General features: G+C 36.7%; 5 protein-coding genes and 2 long non-coding RNA genes across 7 annotated transcripts in view; 5 read left to right on the top strand and 2 right to left on the bottom strand.

Annotated features, from left to right (window-relative positions):
• The window catches only part of LOC113474662, a 1,555-nt gene extending 1,368 nt beyond the window's left edge, over window positions 1–187 (bottom strand). Inside the window, exon 1 of the long non-coding RNA XR_003396351.1 lies at window positions 15–187. This is a non-coding gene — a long non-coding RNA (uncharacterized LOC113474662). The remainder of the gene's footprint in view (window positions 1–14) is intronic.
• Window positions 188–1,192: 1,005 nt separating this feature from the next.
• LOC100187093 lies at window positions 1,193–3,014 on the top strand. Its single transcript, XM_002125629.5, has 6 exons — window positions 1,193–1,378; window positions 1,464–1,498; window positions 1,697–1,831; window positions 2,158–2,350; window positions 2,648–2,750; window positions 2,814–3,014. The coding sequence occupies exons 1-6, from the start codon at window positions 1,318–1,320 to the stop codon at window positions 2,887–2,889; spliced, it is 603 nt and encodes a 200-aa protein (XP_002125665.1). The 5' UTR covers window positions 1,193–1,317; the 3' UTR covers window positions 2,890–3,014.
• A 1,493-nt stretch (window positions 3,015–4,507) lies between these two features.
• Window positions 4,508–6,335, top strand: LOC113474663. The gene is made up of 3 exons (XR_003396352.1): window positions 4,508–4,665; window positions 4,729–4,786; window positions 5,122–6,335. It is a non-coding gene; the product is annotated as an uncharacterized LOC113474663 (long non-coding RNA).
• Window positions 6,336–8,992: 2,657 nt separating this feature from the next.
• Window positions 8,993–13,684, top strand: LOC100179200 (cytochrome P450 2B19). The gene is made up of 9 exons (XM_002125761.3): window positions 8,993–10,486; window positions 10,600–10,745; window positions 11,247–11,349; window positions 11,622–11,731; window positions 11,976–12,097; window positions 12,156–12,277; window positions 12,439–12,583; window positions 12,631–12,791; window positions 12,857–13,684. The coding sequence occupies exons 1-9, from the start codon at window positions 10,199–10,201 to the stop codon at window positions 13,184–13,186; spliced, it is 1,527 nt and encodes a 508-aa protein (XP_002125797.1). The 5' UTR covers window positions 8,993–10,198; the 3' UTR covers window positions 13,187–13,684.
• A 904-nt stretch (window positions 13,685–14,588) lies between these two features.
• Window positions 14,589–17,335, top strand: LOC100175375 (cytochrome P450 2B19-like). Its single transcript, XM_002121479.4, has 9 exons — window positions 14,589–15,066; window positions 15,130–15,275; window positions 15,478–15,580; window positions 15,747–15,856; window positions 16,050–16,171; window positions 16,229–16,350; window positions 16,445–16,589; window positions 16,637–16,797; window positions 16,849–17,335. Exons 1-9 carry the CDS (start codon window positions 14,749–14,751, stop codon window positions 17,176–17,178), a joined length of 1,557 nt encoding a protein of 518 aa, XP_002121515.3. The 5' UTR covers window positions 14,589–14,748; the 3' UTR covers window positions 17,179–17,335.
• A 241-nt stretch (window positions 17,336–17,576) lies between these two features.
• On the bottom strand, window positions 17,577–20,122 carry LOC108949909. The gene is made up of 10 exons (XM_018813995.2): window positions 19,765–20,122; window positions 19,592–19,713; window positions 19,500–19,539; window positions 19,363–19,446; window positions 18,949–19,026; window positions 18,805–18,888; window positions 18,660–18,749; window positions 18,333–18,604; window positions 17,957–18,135; window positions 17,577–17,767 (listed from the first exon to the last, which is right to left on the bottom strand). The coding sequence occupies exons 1-10, from the start codon at window positions 20,120–20,122 to the stop codon at window positions 17,581–17,583; spliced, it is 1,494 nt and encodes a 497-aa protein (XP_018669540.2). The 3' UTR covers window positions 17,577–17,580.
• A 1,100-nt stretch (window positions 20,123–21,222) lies between these two features.
• Window positions 21,223–27,035, top strand: LOC100182332 (atypical kinase COQ8B, mitochondrial). Its single transcript, XM_002126751.5, has 12 exons — window positions 21,223–21,425; window positions 21,680–22,127; window positions 22,486–22,563; window positions 22,870–22,989; window positions 23,188–23,273; window positions 23,545–23,634; window positions 23,848–23,980; window positions 24,285–24,378; window positions 24,819–24,960; window positions 25,363–25,470; window positions 25,862–26,014; window positions 26,442–27,035. Exons 1-12 carry the CDS (start codon window positions 21,282–21,284, stop codon window positions 26,727–26,729), a joined length of 1,884 nt encoding a protein of 627 aa, XP_002126787.1. The 5' UTR covers window positions 21,223–21,281; the 3' UTR covers window positions 26,730–27,035.
• Window positions 27,036–27,567: the final 532 nt, after the last annotated feature.

Below are 27,567 nucleotides of genomic sequence, written 5' to 3'. Positions count from 1 at the left end.
TTTTCCAAACCTACCGCATCGGTGTTGCGCAGCCGCAAAAGCAACTAACGCAATAAGTGTGAACAGTACTAGCTTCATTGTTGTAAATGTATCTGTTTAAGTCTTATACCAAACAAATATAAGTAAAATTATTGCATATAAGCTTTACTACCCACACATTTTAAGACATTAAACTATGATAAATCATAATCGTATCTAAACGTATAAGCATTCGGAATTTTAAAATCGTTTCGAATTCCACTCCCATATAGGCTAACAACGTCTGCAATAAGTTTGCAGCTGTAATGCAATATCTCAAACACAAATTAACTTCTACAAATCACATGAGAGTAAACACTCCAGCGTTAAATATTAATGCAAACACATGAGCGCACTAATTAATCTGGGAAATCAGCGCACTGGTACGGGGTATAAACATATTTAGTGCTGACCTTGGCGATGTTGTAGGTTATCAACTATAACAGTTTCGACTGTTTGCTGTATATGATACATGCGTATACAGTAGGGTTGCAGGGGAGAAATAACGGGACGCCTTTAGCGCATTATATCCAAACGCCTGATCGTGTTTTAAACAATTCGGTCTATGGGAGTCGTCACTCGTGGGGATACAATTTTATAATTTTTTGAATATTATTTGTTTACTACCAAATAAACCGAGAAAATAGAATAAAAAGGTGTTTCATCTTTTCCCACCCTACTATATGCTTGTTGTTTATCGTGCAATGAGAGCTATAAATGCCTGCGTCATGCGTGTGGCTTATATAGTCTTATGGTTTATAAAGGTGTATATAGTCTCTTTAATATCACAAGCTAAAATTAATTGTGCAGCATAGTTTGTGCGTGCATATTCTTGCAAAAGATTTTTTCTGTGCCCTCGGCAGCTGTTATTTAACTGCTGTTTGGCCGGCACCAAGGACACGACAACACAACAGTCCAATCGGCCCAATCTGCAATGTAACTTAAATATTTATTTCTAATCCAAGCGGAACAAAACCAAACATATTTAGTCATATTAGCTATTAATAAGTAATCTGGGTAACCAGTCATTATGAGAATTCAACTAATTGCAAACTTCGGGTGCTTTGCACGAACTACAAATCACACAGTACTGTGTTGTGCAGATAATATATATTGCAGTTCAAGTGTGCAGTTTACGAGCAATGCTACATTGTATAATAGTAAAGTAAATTTATACAGTCTAGCTAGAGCTTAAATATATTAAACTCAAAAGCAATTCAACTGTATGCAAAAAGCAGCCAATCGTTTATACTACTATCATAATTAGGTTAAAGTTAAAGTTTCAGATAAAATAAAACCATGAAGTTTTTTTTGTTAGTTGCTCTCTTTGGGTTGACATATGCCCAGGATCCACGATGCGGTAAGTTTGGAATTGTTTAAAATTACTTAGTTATTCTTAATAGTCCACGACAGCACTCTCATGTTGTTTCTGTTTTGCATTCCAGCTGCTCCAGGCTACTTTCAAGCCAGAGTAAGATCGGTAAGTGAGTCTAATTCAGGACACATTTATTATCAAACTGTCAGCGCGTCATACTTTAGCCCTACGTATTTTCATTGAATAACATATTTTTTTGTAGTAGGGTGGGGTAAATTGGGGCGTGGGGTAAAGTGAGACAGTAAGCATGTAGACCACAAACCGACTTTTTCTTTCTTAACTGTCTTAAAATCCTATTCACAGTACGATCACGAAACCAACTACTTCCGTGATGGTAGATTTTCATATGATGCGCATGAGCAAAGAGTGCGCATGGTGGAAGTACTTCAGGAAAATGCGACTCGGCCACAGCGTGACGAACTAATTCTCCACAGAGAAGTCAGAATTTGTTACACTTAATACTTAAGCATTTACTGGCTGCTGTAAAACGCATCTTGGTATATACTTATATGGATTCCACGCAAAAAATCAGTGGTATTTGGCAGGGTGAAAAAAATGGGACACCTTTTTATTCTATTTTCTTATCCTATTTGGTAGTAAACAAAGAACATTCAAAGAATTATTAAACCGCATCCTCACGACTCCCATAGACCGTTGGTTATTGTTTAAAACACGAACAGTGCATTAGGATATTCTATGTGCTAAAGGTGTACAATCTTACCCCACCCCATATAGTTAATTTACAATAAAACCTCAATCTACAGAAAAAACGTTACGTGGTTGATCTTCATACTCGCAAGTGCAACGTGTCCACCGTTGACTTTCATTTCCACCCTATATCGGTTGACGAACCAGCTCGGTTTCTTGGTTATTCGATCGTTGGAACACTGGATGAACCTGAGATGGGGATGATGGTTGGTTCGTGGCATCATAGAAGCGAAGGAAATGACATCAGAGGTAACTTATTTTCATTTTTTCTCCACAAAGTAGGGTGGGGTAAGACGGGATATGTTTTATTCCTTTTTCACGTTTCATTTGGTAGTAAACAAAAAGCATTTAGAGAATTATATAATCCTATCCACGCGACTTTCAAAATCGTTGAAAAAAACACGACCAAGAAACGTGTGTGTGTTTGGGTTCTAACAGTATCCTATATCTTACCCAACAGTACTGCAGCAATTTTATTGTGTATTTTTTTTCTTTATTTACACGTTGAAATTATGGTTCTGTCTATTACTAATTTATACTTGGCAGGCAATTTGACTCAATCTTTCACGAGAGATGAATGCATCCCTGTTTCTGAAGTTTTCTACGGCGAAACGGTTAAGGATCATCAGATGTTGCACTTTCATAGAACGTAATAAAGTTCATTATGACCTCACAGTATTTTAAAGTCTTTTCTAACGTTTTCTCTTTATAGATACTTCGACGTCACATTGGGGCTGGATAGCGCTAATGTATTCGACATACCAAAAGAATGCATCCACAGAAAATGAGCTGATATTTAAAAGGCGCATAAATGACGATTTTAATTATGTAATTTATGTTTCTACTGTTAATTGTATCATATTAACATTGAAATTGATATTTCCAACGATTAAAACAGAATTGCGCTAGTCAACTCGAATCACAGCATTTAGGAGTTAAGGGAGATTTACCGTTTGTTTGACATAGAAAATCGACACAATTTAAATAGGGAAACCATAAACCCCTATATAGCCGAATAAAGGGTGTCATATCTTTCCCCAACCCCACTATAAAATAAATCCATCGCTTTTGTGGCGTTCTTGTTGGATCGTGTCATTCGGGCGGGTAGCAGTTCCCAAAGGAGATTCTTTTCGTTTTCTCTGTTAAGCACGAGGAGACCGAGGCGACTTTAAATTTATCAGGTCAAGATTGCACGATTATCTGTGTGTTATATACATATTTTTACTAGTTTATGTCATTTACCAGTTGTAACACTGTTATATAACGACTGTGTGTGTGCCACGCCACGCAAGGATAAATAAGTTTTATTTATTTATTCGTTCTTGGTTACCGAAAATGATAATACGTCTCTTTGGGAAGCCTTATCAGTAGCTCCGCTGTAAAAGTTCGCGCCTGTGCCTGGATACAAATCGCCTGCCATTACGATTCAGGTAATTCTATAATCTGTTGAATATTGACAATTAACTCAATCCGTAGCCTATGTTTTATCATGTATAACTGCGGGGTGGGATAAGTTCAGCACATACCCTCTCATATTTTCAAATCGTCATTTAACATTTAGAAAATATTTTTTTTTGTGAATATGTATTATGATTCCAATCAAGAGATTAAGAAGGAACTGCGAAAAAAAGATTATGGCTTACGTGCTCAATTATGCATTACGAAAGCAAAAGCACGCACGGGGCAATCATCAGGGAATTTAAATCCACCGCGTCAACTATTTTGATTATAGCCGACGTCTCCCGCTTTTCGTTGATTCCCCGGGCATGTAAAACGTCGTCCTTATACAACACGTTGCAACTTTACAAGGCAGTTTGGAAGCAGCAGCGACAAAGTTACAGTCTTTGGATGAACTCAGTGCAGGATTATATTTGTTTCTTCTACAAGAAGTTAAGTACTATTGTTACTGTTTAGTATTACTTTTATTAGTTATTTTTTGTGTAAATTATGAACTAGTATTTTAATGTACTTACACTAGAATATACTATTTGTGAGTATATTATATAAGTATGTGAAAACATATATCTTTATAGTGTTGTGCCTTGCGATTGGTATTCTTGTATTCTTTAATCTAATTTAATATTTTACAAACTTATTTCAGGAATTTAGCTATCGTTTGCCACAATACAAGTCACTCGCAACGTGACAACGGTTTACACATTCGCTATGTTACGTCACAATACGTCGGTATGACATCGCGTCATAACCGCTTCGCCATCGCTCGCGATTATTACGTCAAATAGTCCGGTTCACGCGCTAGAGAACACGTTCGCGACTTCACATTGCGGTTTCTTCTATACGCCTGCTTTTCGCGGCATACTTTTCATGGGGCCCCATGCGCGCTTTACGTCGTCGCAAGGCACATTACTTAAAATACTTATCTTTTTATATTAATTTTAATCTATAATATATTCGTGCTATTAGCTAGAAATGAAGCATGAAGATCAAAGATGTGGTAAAGTATAAATCACTATAGGCATTGTTACGTACACCAGTCTTTTTTCAGATTACATCGGAGATGTGACGTCACGAAGTGGTGATGACGCAACAGAAGAACCCACTTCGTAAGTTGTGTTTGGTTTCATCCCCTTTTTTATTATTTGAAACCTCATTTTTTGATATTGTAGAAAATGGTATGTGACGTCACAGAGGATCAAGAGGACAAAGCGCGAATCGAAAATAAAGGTAATTGTGACGTCATAATATAAACCGACCTTTAACTGTTTTATTATTATAAATAAAACTCGGCGTAAATGCTGCTAAAACAATTCGTACATCACTATATGAAATGAACCGATGACAGTAAGATGTGTCGTTTGTAACAATATTGCTGTAGTGCAAAATAGATTCCGTTGAGCAAATAAAAATCCAATTTTCTAATCGTGTTCCTAACTATTCTATATAATCGCGGAGCTACAGTTATATAGTTATATAAATAATTTTTGTTTTCTACCGAATAATACGATAGAAGACATGCTGGACCAACTTGTACCCAATCCTAATTCAAGATTGTTTTGCAGACGAAGACCAAAGACAAGACGAAGACGACGATTAGGATGCCGGTTTGAGGTGTTGCTTAGGCTTAGGCGTTGCGTGTTTTTGGAGTGTGGCTGCTGGAGCACTCTTACAGTGTTGCCGGATTCGTGTCTGTTTCTCATTTTCGCTGGACCTAATATGGCCAGCCTTATGGTCAGTCACTACTTTAGTGCATTTTGCATGTCTCTGAAATATATGCAATGAAACTATGGCAAACATCTTGCTGGATCGGATTTTGTTGTTGTATACACGTCATTGAGTGTTTCTTCTGCAAAGGCCGAATCCTTTAGCGATTCTGCATTGTCCTAATCACTTGGTAAGAACGGCATGTTGGTACACAAATACTTGAGTAATATCCACGCGCATTATAATATACACGCGGTTAAAATTTTAAACTTCTTTTCACTCCTTTTTCATTAATTAGTTGTCCATTTTAACTTTGGCTATTTTTTACAAAAGCCTAATTGTGACGCTGGCCACGTTACAATTACGCTATACGTCGATGGGTCTTAAACCCAGCGTTCGGTGCGGTTACGTCACTGTTCTAGACTGAGTTACGTTACTGTTGGGTTGTTGCGTAGACGTCGCCGCCAGTGATGCTACGCTAGTTTTAGGTCACTATCGGTACTGTGATGCTACGCTCATTCATTTAGGTCACTACCGGTACAGTGGTGCTACGCTCGGTTATTTAGATCACTATTAGTGCGGTTCGTAACAACCTGACGCAGTTTCATAACGGTCGAAGCGGTGCTTAACATCCGAACGATATTATATTGCGTGAAGATACGACGAGAGTATCGCGGTACCAACATGGCGACTTACCTTTTAATTGGGACATGCGGAGCCGTTATTGGCTTCGACTCCTTGTGGCTGGACATTTAATAATTTGTACACTGCAGCTGATTATCTTTTAGGATTTGAACCATGTTTTCTTTGAATATGTTTCAATGATTATGTCCGTGTTAATCACTTTTTTATAACTGTCCCATTTTTGGTTATGATTGAGCTGTTACGTGTATATTGCATGGTTTTCGCACTTTTTGAATTTGCACTTCGTTAGTATTATTTTTGTATTTTTGTCGTGCACATGTGTATGTGCATTCGTTGTATCATTTTTGTCTATGGGGGTTTCTTTAACCTGCGTGGACAGTAACATCCCGCAAGGGTTTCTCACCAGAGTAGAAACCCACTACCATTGGCTGGGGGCTTGTCGTGCCGTAGTGGCTTTCCACCAACGCCAGCCACATAAATTATGAAGGTATTTTAATCCTGTTTTAGTTTTTCAGAAGGCAACTAACTCCTGGAGACCTCTAGCGACTGCCGTTTAATTTTTACTGCTGTATGTAACGGTATTTGCGTTAAATTTAAACGCAATAAATTAAAACTTGAACCGCAGTTGATTTGTGTACTTTGTTATTCTGGATGAAACAAATTTGCTTAGAATTTACATTTCTTAGTTTGAATCCAATCAGTGCATACATTGAATTTGTGGCCTATAGTTTTTTTAAATATTCCATTTTTAAACACAATATTTTAAAAAGCCAAAAAAATCAAATTTGGTATACCGCCGTTAATAAAAAAGTAATCCGGTATTCCTTGCAAAATATGCGGTTTTAAGTTTTTATCCTGATGGTGTTTTAAACAATTAACAACGGTCTATGGGAGCCGTGAGGATAAAGTTTTATAAAATAATCGTTGAATGTTTGTTTACTACCAAATTGGAGGAGATCAGAAAATAGATTGAAAAAAGTGTCCCAGCTTCCCCCACCCTACTATATATGAAAATATTCAAGCAAAGAACATCAAGAACTAACACAAGTGTTCGCCGAATAAGGATCTTTTCTATATGACCACTTACGTGCTCAATAACATGCAAATATTTATGCAGGGCGAGAAAACGAGACTCCGATAAGCGAGAGTTTACGTAAGAAAACGGCTTACTATTATTATTAAAGGAGCGGCTGTGGCCAAAGGCGAATCAAAGTAAGGTGTCGTATTGTTATGAGCGAAGTGGTTAATCAGTGTGCTGCGCAACTGTATTTTACCAACCTGGATTTTGTGGTTTTATGCAGCAAGGTGTTTATGTGTGTTAATATACGTTAGTTTGGTTTATTTGGGCCACAGCTGGAATTGGGTCGTTATACGTCATAGTACAAACCTTACACTGGCAACGGACCTTTCAATTGTAGTTCTCCAAGCGTGACTGCCATTTAAAGTTAGGGATAGGCCGGTAGGGCCTTACTGAAGTACGTTTTATGTTGTTTTTTTTTAAAATAAAATTACTATCAAGTTTATTGATTTGTTGTTTTAAAGTAGCCCGCAGCTATACTGGTCTGTAGTTCCAGAAAACTTAAAACATTTTCTAAGATCGAGGAACGGCATTTAAATCGTGCCCCAAAACAGCTGAAAATAGGCTCTAAATTTAAAATATCACTTCACAATCTTAAGTCTTGTCCTTATTTAACACCATTAGCGTTAGAACATGTATGTTGTAATATAAAAACTTCTGCCAGGCGTATTAAATCTAAAATAGGTATTCTTCCAAATATTTGCGTACCGGCGCTTTAACATTCACTATACAGGTCGTCGTCTTTATCGAGGGCTAATGTAGGAGGTCGGTAAGCAAAACGGTGAACGTTTTCGTGAGAGTCGAAATGTTTCTGTTAAGGACAAGATTTAGCGTTAGATTAAAATCTCGATAAATGGATTGTTTTAACATATTAGGTAGCAGAATGGTTTTGAAATAGGTTTCCAAAAATGTAGGGTTAATTCTGTAAGGGTCGTATAAATTTGCGAACGTCAATACTGTGTTGTTAATCTTTAATTTTGCTGTTAAATAACCGCTTAAGTTAGGCCGTGTGGGTAGAGTTCATTTCATAATAGTATGTTATTATATAATACCGCCTCTCACTTGCCATAGATCATGAGTACCATTGGTTACCATTTCCTTTCTTTTTGCCAAAAGGATATGACGCTTGTGACTCAACTGTAATAGGTTATTTACTGTTTACACATAATATCCTTCAATGCAAGCACTTGCATAAACGTCCCAATGCTTGTAAGTTATTTTCGTTGCGTGAATAAGTGTTTAGCGCGTCAGCCTCAAGCCAACGGGTAACTTGCATTAACGTCACAATGCTTCCGAGTTTATTTTCGCTGCGTGAATAAGTGGTTATCGGGTCAGCCTCTTAACCTATGTGTTCGAGACTCGATGTTGCTACACTGTTTTGGACGTCTGTGTTTTTTTGTCAAGTTGCTTAACGGCAGCAACCCACTGGTCCATAATGGGTAGTCTAAACTCTAAATGGTTAGCCATACATTACAACAAAGTGAAACTCATGTAATATTTGCTTACAAAGTTACTTCGAGTAAATACTCTAAGTTCATTATACAAATTTTGACAATAGGAGAGAATAAAAACAAACCGTTTTGGCCTAACCTACTATATGTGTTAACGCAAACCCAAACTTGGAACACTGTGTTAAAATAGCATGCAAACTAATATGCATAGACAGTAAGTAAGAAAACGGCTAGATTAAGCGAGAGTATATATGACGTCAGACAACGGTCTACCATATTGGGAAATCCGCCGTGGTCCAACAAAGGCAGTACATTTTCTGTTCTCTTTTGTATTTTTTCGGATGTGGGTGTCAATCGGTGTGCGCAACTGTACGTTGTACCAACCCGGGCTTTGTTTTTTTCATACACAAGCTTGTTTGTTCCGTGTATTTAGATGAAGTTGACTCATGACGTTACGTCACTATGCGCTGAATTGCTACATGCATTTACATTGTAGTTGTTGTTGAGATCAGAGACTAGTATTTGCTGAAGGGTATTTTACCCGTGTATTTTTAGATTACATGCGTTGTTGGAAATTACAATTACGTTTATTAAAATATGGTTTCATAGTCTATCGAAACTGCAATTTTAGTAAACCTAAGTTTTTTAGAACTTCGATTTTACTAGCGGCGTATTGGATGTTTTATATCAGGATACAAATTTGACGTCCGGGGGTCTATAAGATTGTGTGGGCATTTATGGTGTCGTCATGTTTGATCAAGCGCGGATTTATAGTTACATCGAAATCCCATCTTTTTAGTTGCTCCTACATAGTTAAGTATCGAAAATGTTTTGATTATTTGGGGAGAGGGGTTTTTCGATATAGTTGTTAACTTGTAACGGCGGTATAAATTCGCGATGCCAATGCCTTGTCGTTAAACTTTAATTTTACGATTAATCACCGCCTGTTAAGGTCAGTCGTGTAAGTAGATAGTCCTTTGTTAACTATTATCTCTCCTATTGTTATATTTTTGGGCCTAAGTATTTATTCTTCAATTGCGGAAGGGATGTGATGCCAATGACTTAACAATGTTATTTAAAAACAGGTACAGTTAGGACGCCTACTCCGTGGAACTACTCAATATGTTTATGCATTGTGACGTCACGGTGCCTCGCTTTATTTTATGCGCTATTATTTTCCGGTTTGGATGGTTTGAAAAAGTCTACAGTGTGAAAAGTTAAATTGGTATTTTCACTTTGGATAAGTTTTAAATATTTGGAGTTTCGTTGACTGCTGATATTTTTGTTATTTGTGAGTACAGTATATGTAAGATGGTTTGAAAGTTTAAGGTAGGCAATTTTCTGCCATCTCGATTTAGTCTCGTCCGTTTAACGTTTTCTCTGTTTTCCAGTGATTTTTGGTTGCAGTTTTACACATATAGTAGGATGGGGAAGTTGGGACATCTTTAGCACATAAATCCAAATACCCTGATCGTGTTTTAACAATTAACAACGCTCTATGAGAGTCGTAAGGATATGGTTTATAATTCTTTGAATGTTCTTTGTTTTCTACCAAGTGGAACAAAAAACAGAATGAAAAAGTGTCCTATCTTCCCCCACCCTACTATGTATAAATCAAGTGCAGATGTCCAAACTGTCATTATACTTACACGTTTTAATATCTAACGGGACGAGTTCTTATTAATATCGATACTGAGCTAACATTTATTTACCTTGTTATAATTCACATATAGTGTGTTTGTTTCAACAGAAATCAGAAATATGTTTTCCACATTGTTGGGGTCGTTGGCCCTTAATTACATCAGTACCTGTTTGCTCGGGATTTTCACCATTGGTGTTTGCATGTACTATTACTGGTGGAAGTTTCCCCACCAACGGTACCCACCTGGGGTAAGGGGAATACCCGTGTTGGGGGCTTTACCCTTCCTTAGTAAATTTGCGCACAAAGACATTACGCGGTGGTCACGTGAGAAGTATGGACCTATAATGTCTGTGCGGGCCGGACAAACTGATTCGATATTTTTAAACGATTATGAATCTATTTATGAGGTGGGTTTAATCATAGAGATACTAATATATAACACGTATTAGTATCTCTATGGGTTTAAGTCCAATACGGTTCTGCTAACCATTATGATTACAACACTTAACCTATACCACAGGCTATGATCAAACAAGGTCCAGCATTTCGATCACGTCCAGCCATGAAATTGATCACCGCTTACTCAAACGGCTACGGGCTTGGTTTTTCAGAGTCCCACAAGAAACATTCGGATCTGCGGCAATTTTCATTAAAGACGTTACGTGGGTAAGCGTTGTGTGGATGTGAGTTATTTTATCCTTACGTGCTGACGGGAAAACGACGGTCGTTATAACATGGTGTTCTGTTTGATATACCTGGTGCCCGCCTACTTATTACCACGGATGTTAATTTGTGGATTTTTTTATATGGCTGACAATTTAGACAACATATTAGTGACCACTGGTTTGGAGCACGTTGAGTGTCTTGTCCAAGGATGCACTTCGCTCAAAATGGTAGCAGCGACGAGCTTCAAACCTCTCTGGGTTGGTTTTTGACAGCCACTGTACCACAACGTATTAAATCGTTGATTTCACTTTATTGTTTTTTTAACAACCAGATTAATTTATAAACAAGAAATTGAAAAAAATATGTCTTATTAAATATACTGTACAAAATGGCCGAGGACCCTGACAAGACACGTCATATAGGACCTGTAATTCAGGCCAGGGTTGGAGTATAACCCAAATATAAAACTAAATTGAAGTAATTCTTATTGATTTGTTAAAGGTTTGGCATTGGGGGTCGACAGTTGGAAGACCGCATCTCAGATATTGCACAGGAACTTGTTCAAGCCTTTGAAATGTTAGATGGAAAAGCAACGGACGTAAAGGTACGTAAAGAATAGTCTTCCTTTTTTTTATTTAGGTATAGACAGTAATATTTTCGTTACAAACATAGAAATGGCAGTTCTATGGATAAAATAACATCTTTTTTTAAAACATGTAAATTATTAAATAAATGAAACCGCAGTTTATCCTCGCCTGTGTTTTTGGGGGTAGGACAAGGAAACTTGAATTTCACATTGGTTTTATTGGTATCTATTTGGTAACATTTAAAGCTGTATTACAAATTGGCTTTGGGCAAACACCTGATATTCCACAGATGATTGTTGGAAAGACCGTTGGAAATGTTATCGCGAGTATTGTTCTCGGGAAAAAGTTTCATGGAGACGATAAAGACTTCCAGCGTCACATTAACCTCATATTTGACAGGTAAATCATAAGCATAGCCTATATATTAGTAATGTGTTTAATGAATGTAAGTTTGTTTATGCTTGTGTGGGGGTCAACGACAGTTTGACACACTTTGGGCTTGCTTACGTTACAGCATTAGCTACTTACGTTACAGCATTAGCTACTCAATAATGTGTCATCACAATAATCTTAACCATAATTGTTGTTAAGATGTCTATGATGCTATTGCGGGATACACGTTTAATAATGTTTCAATGTTTAGCTTTGGGGACGAAGAAACTGCGAAGTACGTTCTAGCTATGATGTATTTTCCATCATTGCGTCATATTCCACCATTTAAAAACGCTTGGGATCAGACTCTAAAGGGCCATTTTGAACAACTTGGTGAGTTCTTTTGAGTAACGGAATGTTTGATAAGTTTTAAACGCTGTTTTTTTTAAAGATTTTTGTCGGAAAGAGATTGAAGAACTGAAGAAGACCCTTGATGTAAATGATCCCAGAGGTTATGTCGATGCTTTCCTTATTGAGATGAAGAAACACTCTCCTGAAGACTCATGGTTCCATGTAAGTTAGGAAGTTAAGATTTTTTTTCAGGTACTTAAGAACTTTATTTTAATACCTTTATGTATCCTAATGCAAACACCTTTATTATAGCATTAAAATGGGCCCTTGATTTATATACGCTTCTCAGATACCATCTGAAACTGTTTAAACTTTCATTTCAGGAAGAATCTCTCATCGTTTGTGTGGTTGACCTATTTTTTGCTGGGACAGATACGAGCACAAGCACAGTAATGTGGGCGATGGTTGCCCTTCTAAACTTTCCAGAGATACAAGAGAAACTTCATAAAGAAATAGCCAATGCAACAGGTGTGTTGGGTGAGTTCTTATTCCAATTCTTTAACAAATTTACTCAGGTGAAGCACTTCCAAGTTTGGACCACAGGGATGAACTTCCATTACTCAACGCTTTTATTCAAGAACTTTACCGCCACATGACCCTTGGACCCTTTGGTGTTCCGCACGAAACCACAACCGATGCGTACATTGGCGGATACTGTATCCCTAAAAATACAAGGGTATGTACAACTACATACTCTCTTATCCAGTGTTAAACATGTCATGTTGATGAATTTTGCATCAGGTGATAACAAACATCTGGGCTGTGCACTACGATCCAAATACCTGGGAGAATCCGAGTGAGTTCAACATTTATCGTCATATTGACGAAGACGGAAAGTTCGTTCCTTCGAAGAAAGTGATCCCGTTTGGAATCGGATGCAGATCGTGTCTTGGTGAGAAGCTGGCAAGGCTTGAAGTCTTCCACTTCCTTGCCAACATCATTAAGAGGTTCGAGATCCTTCCTGATCCAGAGAGCAAGGAGCTTCCCGACTATAGAGATGGTGTCAATGGTTTTGTTTATGTCCCCTATCGCTTTAAACTTGTTGCTAAACCGAGAATCGACAACAAATAATACTGTCACGTTATAGACGTCATATGTACTATAACCTCATATAAAGCACAGGCGGTGTATTATGTTCCTGTGAATACAAAATCCGCCAGCCGCCACTGATATTAAACTATTCTAACAAATGTAGATGTATTATTGATCCTTTTCCGTTTTTCTGTGTGATGTAACATTCATTTGTGATGTCACACACATTTCCGAATGCATCACCAGTATTTCCGAATGATGCCGCCTATTTTAATCCAAACAACATATAGCAAGTTTAAGATATCGCGTATTCGTGTTTTTTTGTTACTCTCTTTCTTGTTTTTTGTTTGAGAACAAACGGAGTAATTGAAGGTAGCAGCGATGATGCCAGTATTGTTGTAAGGTCGGCACAATTTTTTGAAAGAATATAACCTGTATCATGGCTATATAATTGTACTAGGCGTTATATAAATTGATTTATGTTTTCGATCTTTTATCGGTTCATTTATTAATAAACAACGAACATTTACAGATTGATATTTCCGCTTTTTTTTAACCGTATACGTAATTGGTATTACTATAATTAAATATGACATATTATACGAGCTACACAGAATTCCTTTATACCTCACTCTAATATATGAATAACAATAATTGCTACACTGTTGGTTGTACAAATAAGTTTTTTAAAGGACTGTTTTTAAAAATGCAAACAATACTAATAAGTTGTAAATTGTGTATCGCTGTATTTCTGTTCTGTTTGTCTGGTCCATAGATATCATATACATGTTATATATAGGATGTCTATGGTCCGGTGACATCATCAATGCATAGTCACGTGGGCACTCGTATGACGCCACAATTCATAAACCAATCCTGACTTGCGTCGTATAAATTACCGGAAATATACGAGAATACATTCTCTCTCCGTGAATTTACAACGCATAATTGGCGCTGCTTACGTGTTCTTTGTTTACTAGCAAATGGGTCGAGAAACAGAATGAAAAGGTGTATCATCTACCCCCGCCCTACTACATTTTTTTGTGTTTGTGGTAGCATATATATAAGTGCGATTTCGAGCAAAACACGATTTGCATTTGAAGAAGGAAGTGACGTCATGTCGGCCTAACAATGTTACTAAACATAAACAACAAGAGCAATGACGTTAAATAAGTGCGGCACCTCTTGCTCACGGTTATTGGATGCAATATTTTCTTGCACGATATATTGCCCTAGATATCTTTAAACCGCTTTCAAAGTTGAATTTGTATCTATGTTTAAGATAAACTATTATTATTATTTATCAAATATGTAAAGTTTGTGTTTGGTTGGTCGTCAGTCTTCGTGGTAATGCGTTGGAAAGGAAGTAAGTGTAAATATAGGACGGTTCAAAAAATTCCAGGGACGACTGTTACCGGTTTCTCTCTTAAGATTGGGTTGTAATAACTTTACTGTTGCGGTTGTTTTGCGATGGTTGCAATAAAGTCTATACCCACAGACATAGAATTTCAGGAGTTGTGGTTATACAGTTTGGCGTATGTTAGAATGCATTGTTTGTAACATTAGCTCACTAATGTTTACCATATCCTAATTCATATAATATGCTTGTTTTAACAGAAGGCTATCCAGAAATGTTTCCCATATTTTTTGAGTCGTTTACCTCTAATTACATCACATCCTGCTTAACCGGGGTTTGTACCCTTGTTTTGTTCGTGTATTACTACTGGTGGAAATTGCCCCACCCACGGTACCCACCTGGGGTGAGGGGAATACCCGTGTTGGGGGCTTTACCCTTTCTCGGTAAATTTGCGCACAAAGACATCATGCGGTGGTCACGTGAGAAGTATGGACCTATAATGTCTGTGAGGTTCGGGCAAAAGGATTCGGTTGTTTTGAACGATTATGAATCTATTTACGAGGTGGGTTTTACTCCAATATACTAGCCATTAAGAATTAAGATTACAACACATAACCTACCATAGGCTATGGTCAAACAAGGTCCAGCATTTCGGTCACGTCCAACCATGAAACTGATTACCTCTTACTCGAATGGCTACGGGTTTGGTTTTGCTGAGGGACACACCAAATACATGGAACTCCGACATTTTACATTCAAGATATTACGTGGGTGAGCATTATTATCTGAATCGATATATTAATTTTTAATAATAGAAAAAGTTTACCCTTTATGGTTGATATTTATCAAAGATTATATTCAAAATGTGTGAGGGCCTTCGGCAGCACACGCCATGGAACCTAGGATTTGGGCCAGTTGTTTTATTACCCAAATTTAAAACTAAATCAAGTATTTCTTTTTTGGTTTGTCGAAGGTTTGGAATTGGTGGTCGATATTTGGAGGACCGCATCTCAGATCTTGCGCAAGAACTTGTTCAAGATTTTAAAAAATTAGATGGAAAAGCAACTGACGTGAGGGTATGTAAAAATAGGAAATTTACTGACTTATATCATGGGTATACTCTAATGAAGGTTATTTTAGTTTTTTTTCATTAAACAGCAAATTTTTAGCCGTTATAAATAACATTATTAGTTAAAAATGTGAATAAATAAAAAAACAGTTAAAACATCTAATTTTCCACAGATGATAGTTGCAACCACCATTGGAAATGTTATCGCGAGTATTGTTCTTGGAAAGAAATATCATCCAAAAGATAAAGATTTCCAACGTCATCTCCAGCTAATACTTAACAAGTTAGTTATATAACCGTAGTACATAATACCATTTTTATAACTATTATTATCCTCGGTTTTAAGGGCATCAACGACGACCGTGCTTTGTATTATACCTCATGCCTGATTACGAGTTATCACATATGCTAATTTTACCTCCGAGTTAGAGGCACCACTGTGTGCCAGACAACGTTCAAATTATTTCTTTGTTTAGTTTTGGAAACGAAGAAACTGCAAGCTATATTCTATGTATGATGTATTTTCCATCATTGCGTCATATTCCACCATTCAAGAACGCCTGGAAGACGTTTATGGATGAGCATTTTGAACAACTGGGTGGGTTCTTGTAACCAAGTGTTTGATGGGTTTAAAATATTTCCCTCTTTATTGAAGGTTTTTGCCGGAAAGAGATTGAAGAACACAAGAATAACCTTAATGTGAATGATCCCAAAGATTTTGTCGATGCTTTCCTTGTTGAAATGAAGAAACACTCACCTGAAGGTTCATGGTTCCATGTATGTTGTGATTAAGTCCAAATGCTGGTCTTGGAATTAAGACCTGCTGATTAGAAAAAGATGAAATCCGAAACTGTTCAAACAATTATTTTAGGAAGAATCTCTCATTCTTTGTGTGATTGACTTGTTTTTTGGTGGAACCGAAACAAGCACAAGCACAGTAATGTGGGCGATGGTTGTCCTTATCAACTTTCCACAGATACAAGAGAAACTTCATAAAGAGATAGTCAATGCAACAGGTGCATTAAGTGCACTCTTATTTCATATCTTTAACCAACTTATTTAGGTGAAGCACTTCCAAACTTGGACCACAGGAATGAACTTCCACTTTTCCAAGCTTTTATTCAAGAACTTTACCGATGTATGACACTTGCACCACTGGGTGTTCAACACCAAACCACAAAGGATGCGGATATTGGCGGATACTGTATCCCAAAAGATACAGTGGTAAGTGTAACTTATTCCAGGCACTTCTTTTGTCAACGAATTTAATACTAGGTGTTAACAAACATTCATGCTGTCCACCACGATCCCAAAATCTGGAAGAACCCGAGCGAGTTTAATATTTATCGTCACATCGACCAAGACGGGAAATTCATTCCTTCGAGAAAAATGATCCCGTTTGGAATCGGATGCAGATCCTGTCTTGGTGAGAAGTTGGCAAGGAGTGAAGTCTTCCTACTCCTTGCCAACATCATCAAAGGGTTCGATATCCTTCCTGATCCAGAGAGCAAGGAGCTTCCCGACTATAAAGATGGAATCAACGGATTTTTATATGTTCCCTATGACTATAAACTTGTTGCTAAACCGAGAACCGTTAATATATAATACTAAGACGTTGAAAACGCTACATTTGACGTCTGCCAAAACGTCCTATATATACTCACCTATATTCCTATCCCTATTTTAATAGCCTCACTTACCCTATTTAGCAACATATGTGGTATATTATTATCGTGTAAATACAAAACATCATGTAACTTCGGGTTGGTGTTTTAATTATTTTCTACCTTTTTCATTGTTTAGAAACAAATGGAATAATCGAAAGCAGCAGCAATGAGACTGGTTGGGCACGAAATCGATAGGTTGTAGCTCTCTTGTTGGTGTATTTCTACTCTGTCTGATGACATCATGACTGCTGCATGGTCACCCGTATGCGCACAATGCCGAAATAAATTAGGAATGTGATTTTGTCGTAAAGTATTTTGTAGGTCTAAAGAGCATAATTGTTTACAAGGCTGTCGTTAAAACTGGACATGACACTGATAAGTTGTAGCTTGCTTGTCCGTGTATTTCTACTCTGTCCGGTGACATCATCACTGCATGATCACGTGGGCACTCGCATGACGTCACAATGCTTCTGACTTCGTCATCGCGCAGAACTCGCGGCCAAATTAGAAAGTTGGTTATCTGGCCACTTAACAGTTTACGTTAAACAAGTTAGTAAGTATAAAAATAAAGTTTATCACAACCTTGCAGAAGTAGCTTGTTTGTTGAAAAATGGGTGGTAGAATGACAACCAAAAACATGATCGTTAACCCAAACACACATGAATTTAAAAGAAAGTGATACATAAAGAATTGCTGAGCTTTCCAGAACTTTTTACCTGAAAGCCTGTCTTGGATCCAATCTCCCAGCATCGATTTCGTCTTGTTCTTGGCCCAACAACAAATCCCCTCCCCCTAATGCATAAGAGCCATTGTACCTGGCTTCCACTTCTTTTACTCCGTTAATGTAAATGAGTATTTTTCCCAACTGAGAAGAGAAGGCGGTACAAATGTGAACCTATTGAACATACACCGATTGTAATATTTGTAGATTAATTATGGAGTTGTGAATTATTGTAAGACATAAACTTAAAGGGTATATGATTATCGTCATATTGATTTGTGGAGCATTTAGGCTCACAAAACGCTACGGTTTACTGCTGGTGTAAATCTAATAAAGCAAAGATACTGTTTTTATGCTCGTTTGACCCAAACCTTTCTTGTTTGATTTAATTGTGACACAGGGAAATCACCCACTTTAACACCACCCAATTTGAAACGAATCCTTGTGGTGCTAAGAAGTCGGATTGTCAGTTCGTTGTTATGGTGTAGATTTGCGTAGCTTGCCAGCACGGCCGTGTGGTAGTTTTCTGTCTGTAGCCACATGCATACAGTCGCAGACGTAAGCATTGGAAAGTATGCCCGATAGCGAACATAGTCCGTAATTTGCATATCACGTGGGAAATTGAAGTGAGTTACTGAACAAGCTGTAATGAAAAAGGGTCATCAAACACGGGCAAGAATGTAGCACGTTGACATTACCTTTAGGAATAGTGTTTCTAGTTTCCTCTTTGGGTAATATCGTATTTTTTTCCAGCCAGTCGCTCAACACCGTCGTATTGTTTAGGCGATCTATAAAAAAAGATCAAACGTCGGAAATGGGTTGGTTAACTTCCCCAATACCTACTTTGCAAGGACTGCACAAGTTGTGTGAGATTTTCGAGTTGTTCTTGGAAGAGTAAACGCTTCGTCTCGACTATTACCAGCTGATCTGTATATTTAGTCATTCAAGTTAGGCGTTACAGCATGGAGTTTTAGTTAAACATCTTACTCTTTATTCGATTCAACTCCGATCTGACGATTTGTGAAGCAGGAGTTCTTCTTCCCACTGTAGTTGTCTCGGGCGTGACTGCAATATTAAGGTGGGTATGCGTTTGGGATTTACTTAATCTTTTGGCAATTTTTTGCGACTTTGAGAATTACAATTGAGTTTATGGAAACCTGGCTTAAAAGTGTCTCGCAACTTCAACAATGACGTTCAAGTAGAATTAATATATTCATTAAATTTAAAAGACTGCGTTTCGTTAGGTTCCAGCATAACTCGTACCATAATGGTATTTCATTTTCTTCGCGAGTCTTGTGTCAAGTTACCGCTATTTAATTCTTTTAATTTGCAAGCCAAACTTCATCAAGCGGTTACATAGGTAAAATAATCTTTGCTTGTCGTCTATGACTCTTAAATTACCTGGCTCTTGATAAAAGACATATTTGTTCTTTTTCTGTGCGCCTACTAGCGCCACAAACTGTTCATTGATAAGTTGCTGCTGATCTGAAACGAAGACGTTATTATAAACATAAATGAATATTGAACGCTCAACTTACTTGTTCTTTCGGTGCCCTTTTCTCGAATCGCTTTACAAATCTAATAAAATTTAAATGGCGTCATATAAGAAGGGAAGTTTTATTTTTCAAACCTCAGTTAGTTGAAGAACAGACATCGTTCCTATGGCAGCCATTACAGAAAGAAATACCAACTTCCATAAACTGTCGCTGTTTGATGCAATTGCTTTAGAAATAGATGGTGACGCTGGAGCTGCTAAAAAAATATAGTTGTTAGATTACATATAGTAAAAGCCCTTAGAATTACCAGCAGCAGGATCAAGTGATTTCGCTGCATTTTGCGGGGGTTTTGTTTTTGAATCCCCGCCTTCACCCTCCTTGGTCTCCCCTCCAATTCCAGTAATAGTTTCGATGTTTCCCTTTATAGCGACAATTGAATCCGTTGTCTCCTGAATCCGTCCAGCTGCCTTTCCCAACTTTTTAACTCCTTTCTTTGCACGGAGGAAGACAGATTTCTTTCGTTCTGAGGAACAGCCATTTTCAAGATCCTGGATTCCATTCTCGCAGTCTAAAATCGGCAACGACCGCCAAGCTTGTCTGCTGATCCTCTGTTTACTGTTATAAAAATACGATTCGTACGAGCGTATTGAGGTATTGTCTGTCATGCCCAATGCAGATCACAAATGTTCAGTATTCCGAGAAATCGTACAGGTATTGCCCAATCACTAGGCCTGCAATTTTTTGAACTGGTTTCTGTAAAAAATGCGAACCGAACTCAAAACGGGAACAGTCAAAGAACCACACGCCCAATGTAACCGTGTTTGTGCCAACTAAGCAGCAAATAAAGCAGGTACATTAAATTTTAAAACTAACCGCAAAAAGTCGCCCTGTGACCAAGGCCAATTCCCGCGCAAAATGAAAACGCCGCAATGTTTTCTTCTGGTGTCAAGTCATCGACTCGCTGATTAATAATTAAGTTGCAACTTAGACCCAATCAAGCAAAATGCGGCTGCTTGGGCTCGTTACAATATTTAGGTCTGTATATATAGAATTGGCCGCAAATGCAGGAAAAGTAATATCACATGTTGCTTAATAATTAATACAACTCTGAAACATTTATACCGCATGAACAAAAACTCAAGTTTTGTGGTCAACTATGCACCCTTTTAAACCAAAGGAAGCTACCTAATAACCCGCATTTGTGTCGTATATTGGCTACTTGGCGTTTATCTATGTACAAATCAAAATATGTGATGATCAACTAATAGCCTAATTGGTTCCCTATATATGGTAGGGTGGGGAAAGATGGGACACCTTTTCATTTTAATTTCTTGTCTTATTTAGTAGTAAATAAAGAACATTTTAAGATTTATAAAACCGTATCCTTATGACTCACATAGACCGTTGTTAATTGTTTAAACCACGAACAGGATACCCGTCTTCCCCCACCCTACTATATGTCTATTCTATTTTGCACATTGCTGTTTGTGCGGATAGGCAACTTATTGACTTTTAAGAAGATCGGATATACGAGTTTCAATACTAAAACTAAAATGTTTGGACGTGCACCAAAGACTCTGACATGTACTATGGTCCCAAATTTTAATAGCGATTCCAGTAAAAGTCCCGTTAATGGCCGCTAAAAGTATCGCTATGTATACTTTATACTAGGATCATCTTGGGGACTGTGTTTATATTCGTACACTTACTTACTTTAACTGCAGTCGTATGATACGAATGTTATATAGTATTCACAGGTTGCTATATAGTATTCACAGGTTAGGTTGTATTTTAGGTAGTCATAATTATAACTTGAACTAAACAATGCAACGTGTTTCTGATCTAATTTGGATGAGCCGAGGAGTGATCAAAATTGGTCAAACATGCGCTCAAAACACATGTAATGAAATCGGTTTTGCATTACGGGCCAGTAGTGTTACTGGACCCTTAATGGAACAATGTGAAAAGGTGAGAGGGTTCTTGTATTATTCTCCAGAGCATTATTAACATTTTTTGTTATTCTCTTTTAAATTTTAATACAATGCCTAATTAAAAGTGAAAGAGACCTCACACATCTGAATGCTATATAGGGTATATATACAATATACATATGTCATATATAAATATTGGTTTTTGTTTTGTTTAAAATCATGCAATTCGATTAAAATAATTTTAATCACTTTGCTTTTATTATACTTCTTTACAATTGTGTTATTTCTCAGGCAACTGGAGTGTGTAATGTATCTGAATTCGACGAAACATTTGACAAAAACATTTTTGATGAAGAAGAAGTCTTCTCAGAACTTGTCGGAGCAACAGAAGTCAATGTAGCATCAACAACAACTGAGCCACTTACTGGCAAAGGTCCAACTCGACAGTACCACACAAGCGCTCACCCTTTCTTAAGACACAACTTCATGGTTCATAAAACCAACCCACGAACTTTGGGCAGGAGGTGCTTATTGTCTCCACATAACAGGCATCTTCATACATCTAACAGTTTACGTGCGTTTACTGCTGATGAATTAGCAGCCATCGCAAAAGTACATCGAGTTAGGAATGTAGAGAAAAAAACAAAGAAACCGGATTCAAAGATGGACAATATAACTTCGGAGTCGAAAGAGCGAAGGGTTCCGACATCAAGGCTTGGCCGGTTGGCTTCTTTTGGGGGTAATATTTTGGTTGTCTTGTGGCATTATTTTGGCATGCTTAGTGCATGTCTTGGAGCTACGCAATTATAAATGTTGTTATTGGGAAAAACTTGGGCTGTCTGATTGCATTTATGAAAATGTTTTTTTGAGGTGACATTCTTAAAATGTAGTTATAACCATCATTGTCAAACATTAGGAACTTTGTTTACTTTGCTTTGCATATTTTTTAGACACCTAACAGCAGAGTAATGAGTATTTTTACTTAGGCATAAAACTGTGATACTAAAGCCTATGATATCTTGCTTGTTTTTGACTGCTTTGTACCAGTCTGTTATTGAATGTTAATAACTTTTTAAAGTCAAACATATTTATCTCAGGTCTAGCAGCGAGCATGGCGATTGGCTCCTTATCTGATGCTGCAAAGAAATCAATTGGAGTATCAGAACAGAAATCAAGTGGGTGTTTCTATATGCTTTTTATATATATTTTCTAAATTTCTATATCAGTAAAGTTCATTTTTCTAAATGAGGCTTATTTTCGTTCAATTTAATGTAAATATGTTTTTACTGGAAATGCCTTTTACAACTGTTGTTTTGTTGCTATATCCTGTTTTTTCTTTTCAAATATTTCTAAATTTTCGCTACCGTAATCGTAGAGACAAATAAAATTATTATTATTATTAGGTTTACACCCTAACTGTTTGTTACCCCATGCTGTAAGTTAGTGTTTATAAATCCTTAGTTATTTTCATATCATTACAGACAAAAGCTCCCTGGCTGCTTCAGTAGTGTTGACTGAAGCAAACATGGAAAAAATCGTGGCAACACTGTGTAAAGTTCGAGGTGCTGCACTTAAGCTTGGCCAGATGTTAAGCATACAAGGTAAAGCAACAACAAAAATCAGGCACCGTGGTTCAGTGGTTAGGCACTTGCATCGCTACTAAAGGATTCCGGGTTCAAATCCTACATAGAATAGAAGCTGCTCAGTCTAGCACCGTTTGCATACATTAGTATTCAGTTATTTTGTTGAAAAAAAAAATTTGTTGTAGATGAGCAATTTTAAAGAAAACTTTGTTTTAGATGTTTCTGTTGTTGACCCAAAACTAATTGAAGTTTTTGATCGAGTGCGTCAAAGTGCAGACTATATGCCAGCCTCCCAAATGAAGGTATTTTAGAATCGCTGTGTACTGCATATCATTATTTGTTTTGATATGATGACACACGTTATAACTCATAACAGGATGGGAAATGTGTGCGATAATACACAAAAATACGAAAAAATGACCAAAGCAAAAATGTAAATCTGCAATCTTAAATTGTGACTTTATTAGATTCTACTTTTATTATAACATGTTTTTTATCACAATCACCAATTTAGATTGTAGTTTTATTACTTGGTTTGCCATAAATTTATTATATTTTTCTATTTTTTTATAGAAAGTTTTAGTTGAAGAATTTGGTTCTGATTGGAGAAGCCTTGTGAAGGAATTTGACGAGAAACCTTTTGCTGCTGCATCAATTGGACAGGTGGCTTTGATGTGTATGTATATTGTTAATAAGGACATATAGTACCATGGGGTAAGATGAGACTCATAATCCTGATCATGTTTTAAACAATTAACAATGGGAGTCGTAAGGATATAGTTTTATAATTCTTTAAATGTTCTTTGTTAACTACCAAATAGGGCTAGAAAATAGAATTAAAAGGTGTTCTATCTTCATCCACTCTGTATCATATAGGTTCATCGGGCGGTGCTGCACAATGGGAAAGAAGTTGCAATGAAAATTCAATATCCAGGTGTTGCCGATAGCATTAACAGTGACATTGACAATCTGGTTTCACTTCTTAAACTCTGGAATATATTCCCAGAACGTGAGTAAGCTGTACTGTGTTTTTTCTAGGGATGTTCTGAGCCCGAACTCAAAAGCTCATGCTTTTTTTCTCTATTTTGACGCTCGCCGCTCGTCCGAAAATTGAGCCGAGTGTCGAGCCTTATGCTATAATTTGCTATTGATTATAAATATGGGGGGGCACGCGAAAGCGAAAAATATTTAAAGTGAAAAATAAGCAACTAAAAAGGATAACCACTGTTGAAAATTTGCAAAATTTTGGGCTGTTTTAGAGTTAAAAAAATAAAGATTTTTTAGATTTACATAATACTTGATGTTTAACACAGAGCTATACATTGATAAATTTATTGATGTTTCTCGTCGTGAGTTGGCATGGGAGTGTGATTACCAACGTGAAGCAGAATTCATGAAAATGTTCAGGTATAAGTTCATATATTATTGCATTAACTAAATATACATAAAGTTTATTTACTAGTGTCACACCATATACTGTCAACACCTGTTATAAATGTTGCTATAATAAAGCAAATGTTAACAGCTGAGTGATGGCAATTGCATATGTGTTAATTTGTTGATGTCAAGTTAGTTCATACCTGATAACTGTTATTATTTTTTTTTTTATTGTAGTGATACACTCATACTGACACCACTTTATAGCCAAACACATAAATTTGAATTATTTTCTACTTTCAACGTAATAGTTTAGTGGTGCCTCACAGCTAGGGGTACTTGGTTCAAAGCTTGATGCTGCTACAAATTTTATCATACTTGTCTTTTGTAAATTACAATCATAAATTTTGTTATAAAATAAAAATCTAGCCATACAATTTTTGTCAAAACGTTTTCTCTTTTTTTCCCAGAGAAGTACTTGCTGATGAAGAAATGTATGGAGTTCCTGAAATTACACCTCAACTCAGTGGAAAACGTGTGTTAACAACAGAGCTTATTACAGGGATTCCTATCGACCAAGTTGGCAACCTCAGCCAGGATGAACGTAACTATGTAAGAATGGAAATATTTCATTTTTATAAATTTGTGAGAAAGTTTAAAATGCCTGAACAAAAGTTTATAGTGGGAATTTAGGCCTTAGTCTTTTTTTAAACATAATAAGTTAAGTCTTTTGTAGTGTTTTTTTCTTTATTTAAGCTTTACGCACTTTAAGCTCTAATTAAATAGTTAGTGGCAGCGGTGCACACATACGGTAATAAACGGGAACAGAACCAAGTTACACCTGTGTAACAAGCAAGGAAAAATATAAAAGGGTTACTTGCAATCTTAATACCCCCTGGATGCGCCACTGGTTGCGTAATTACATTCCTATATGGCTAATTGTATTTAAAGGCAATTTTTTTTAAATTAAACAATTTTTTTTGGAAAATATGAAAAAACAGTGTTGCTCACCAGGTTGCTGCAGCAGTGTTGCGATTGGTTTTACGTGAAATATTTGAACTACGTTGCATGCAAACTGATCCTAACTGGGCCAACTTCTTCTACAATGAAGAGCAGCAAAAGGTGAATGGTCATGGGTGTAAAATGTCTGTAGTGTGATATGTACATGTAGGTAGACGTACTATGTATGCATGAATGTAACTTGCTTTATCTTCTCATGGTTTGAAAATGACAGTCGTTATAACACGAGTGTTCTGTTTCATACACCGCGTTCCTGTCTACCTGTTAACACATATATAACTTTGTCAGTAATTAGTTGTTTTTTTGTATTGTTGTATGACAGTTTAGACAACCCATTAGTGACCACTGGGTCAAAGCAATTGGCGCTAAGTGTCTTGTCATGCCCTGTGACGATGAAAAGTTATATTTAATAGTTTACATATCATAACTTAAGATTTCCATGTATGTATAGTATAACATAACATGTGTCTAAGATTTTCGTATAATCCTGCAGTTATGGTTGCTTGACTTTGGAGCAAGTAGATCCTACTCGAAACAATTCGTGGATGAATATATTGATGTAGTTAAAGGGGCAGCAGATGGCGACAGAGAGCTCGTTTTAGAGAAATCTAAAAAACTGGGATTTTTAACAGGATATGAACCACAAGTATGCTTTACTCTTAGCTGTTGCCATTTGGAATATCTTGGGATTTTACTTTTTTTGAAATGGCACTTCTTCTAACAGGCATAACATAATAATTTTTCAGCTGCTTATTTGGATTGAAAAATCGCCATGTATTTCCGAGGTTTTGTCTGCTATTTGGCAAGACTTTATCAGGGAACGTAATGCACACACGTAATGTTTCATTACATTCTCTGATGAAATCTTACCGGATAACAGGCTACACAACAGAAATATACCACATTTTTCACACCAAGTAAGCCGTTAAAAGATTATTTACATACATTATGCCTGGTAGCAGAAGTAACACAATAATTTAAAATAAGAAAAGTTTATACTCCCAATTCAACCTTGAAATTTTTCATACCAGATGACCAGTTGAAATTTTTTAAAACATCTGTCTACCCTCCAGGTGATGAACGATGCACATGTGGATGCTATTATGATCCTCGGAGAGCCGTTCGCATCGGATGATGTATTCGACTTCAGCACCCAAAACACCTCCAGTCGAATCATGAATATCATCCCAGTTTTTATGAAACATCGTCTCTCCCCGCCTCCGGAAGAAACTTATTCTTTACATCGAAAGCTTTCAGGAGCATTTCTTATTGCGACCAAGCTCAAAGCTAAATTTGCCTGCCAGAAAATGTTTTTTGACATTTATGAAAAATACTGGCAAGAAAATGTGAAAACATCATAGCATATGTTAGGATAGCATTTTCTAAACAGATATAAAAAAGATCATTTTTGTTTCTGACTTTGCATATCATTACCACTCAAAAAATATACAATATCCAAAATTATACAAAAAGCTCTAAAAATATACAAAATCCAAAATAATACACAAAACCCTAATAATATACATTTTTAATCTTATATAAAGTACCATGTTATAGAAATCTGAAACACAATTTCTTTAATTTCGTTTAATACTACATGTAAGGGGCAATATCAGATTTAATAAAATAAATTGGTAATACATTTTTCCTTAAAATCAATGCAAATATGTTTAATGTGCTGACTTCATTTTTTCTTATTTGTTGTTTTCTTTCTTCCACTCTACCATGCAAAAATAAAATCAATATAAAAGATAAATTTTACAAATATATTCGAAAGGCCAACGATTAGGGACTAGTATTGTTTTGCTGTTTTTGCGTTTGTATTATAGAGTAGAGTGGGGAAAGATGGGACAACTTTTAGTTCTATTTTCTCGTTCCATTTTGTAGTAAACAAAGAACTTTGATGAATTATAAAACCGTATCCTCACCCATAATAAGTAAAATTCGTAAATGTACAAGAGGTCACACAGGTCATAAGACTGTGGTAACACAGTCACGGGCGAGGATAAAACAATCAATTCCGTGCAAACTTTCAGCTCCGAAACGTGTGTTTAAATACTGTGTTATTTATATGTATTGACACTACTGATAACACGTTCAAGGCTCGATGCTGCTACCATTGTGGGCGTCCTTGGGCAAGATACTTCACGGCAATTGCTCCAACCCAGTGGTTACTAATGGGTTGTCTAATTTATCAGA

Source organism: Ciona intestinalis, chromosome 11 (genome assembly GCF_000224145.3).
Source record: "Ciona intestinalis chromosome 11, KH, whole genome shotgun sequence".
NCBI classification, from domain to species: domain Eukaryota; kingdom Metazoa; phylum Chordata; class Ascidiacea; order Phlebobranchia; family Cionidae; genus Ciona; species Ciona intestinalis.
The sequence above is the reverse complement of the archived record's forward strand: the minus strand, read 5'-3'. Positions and strand labels throughout refer to the sequence as shown.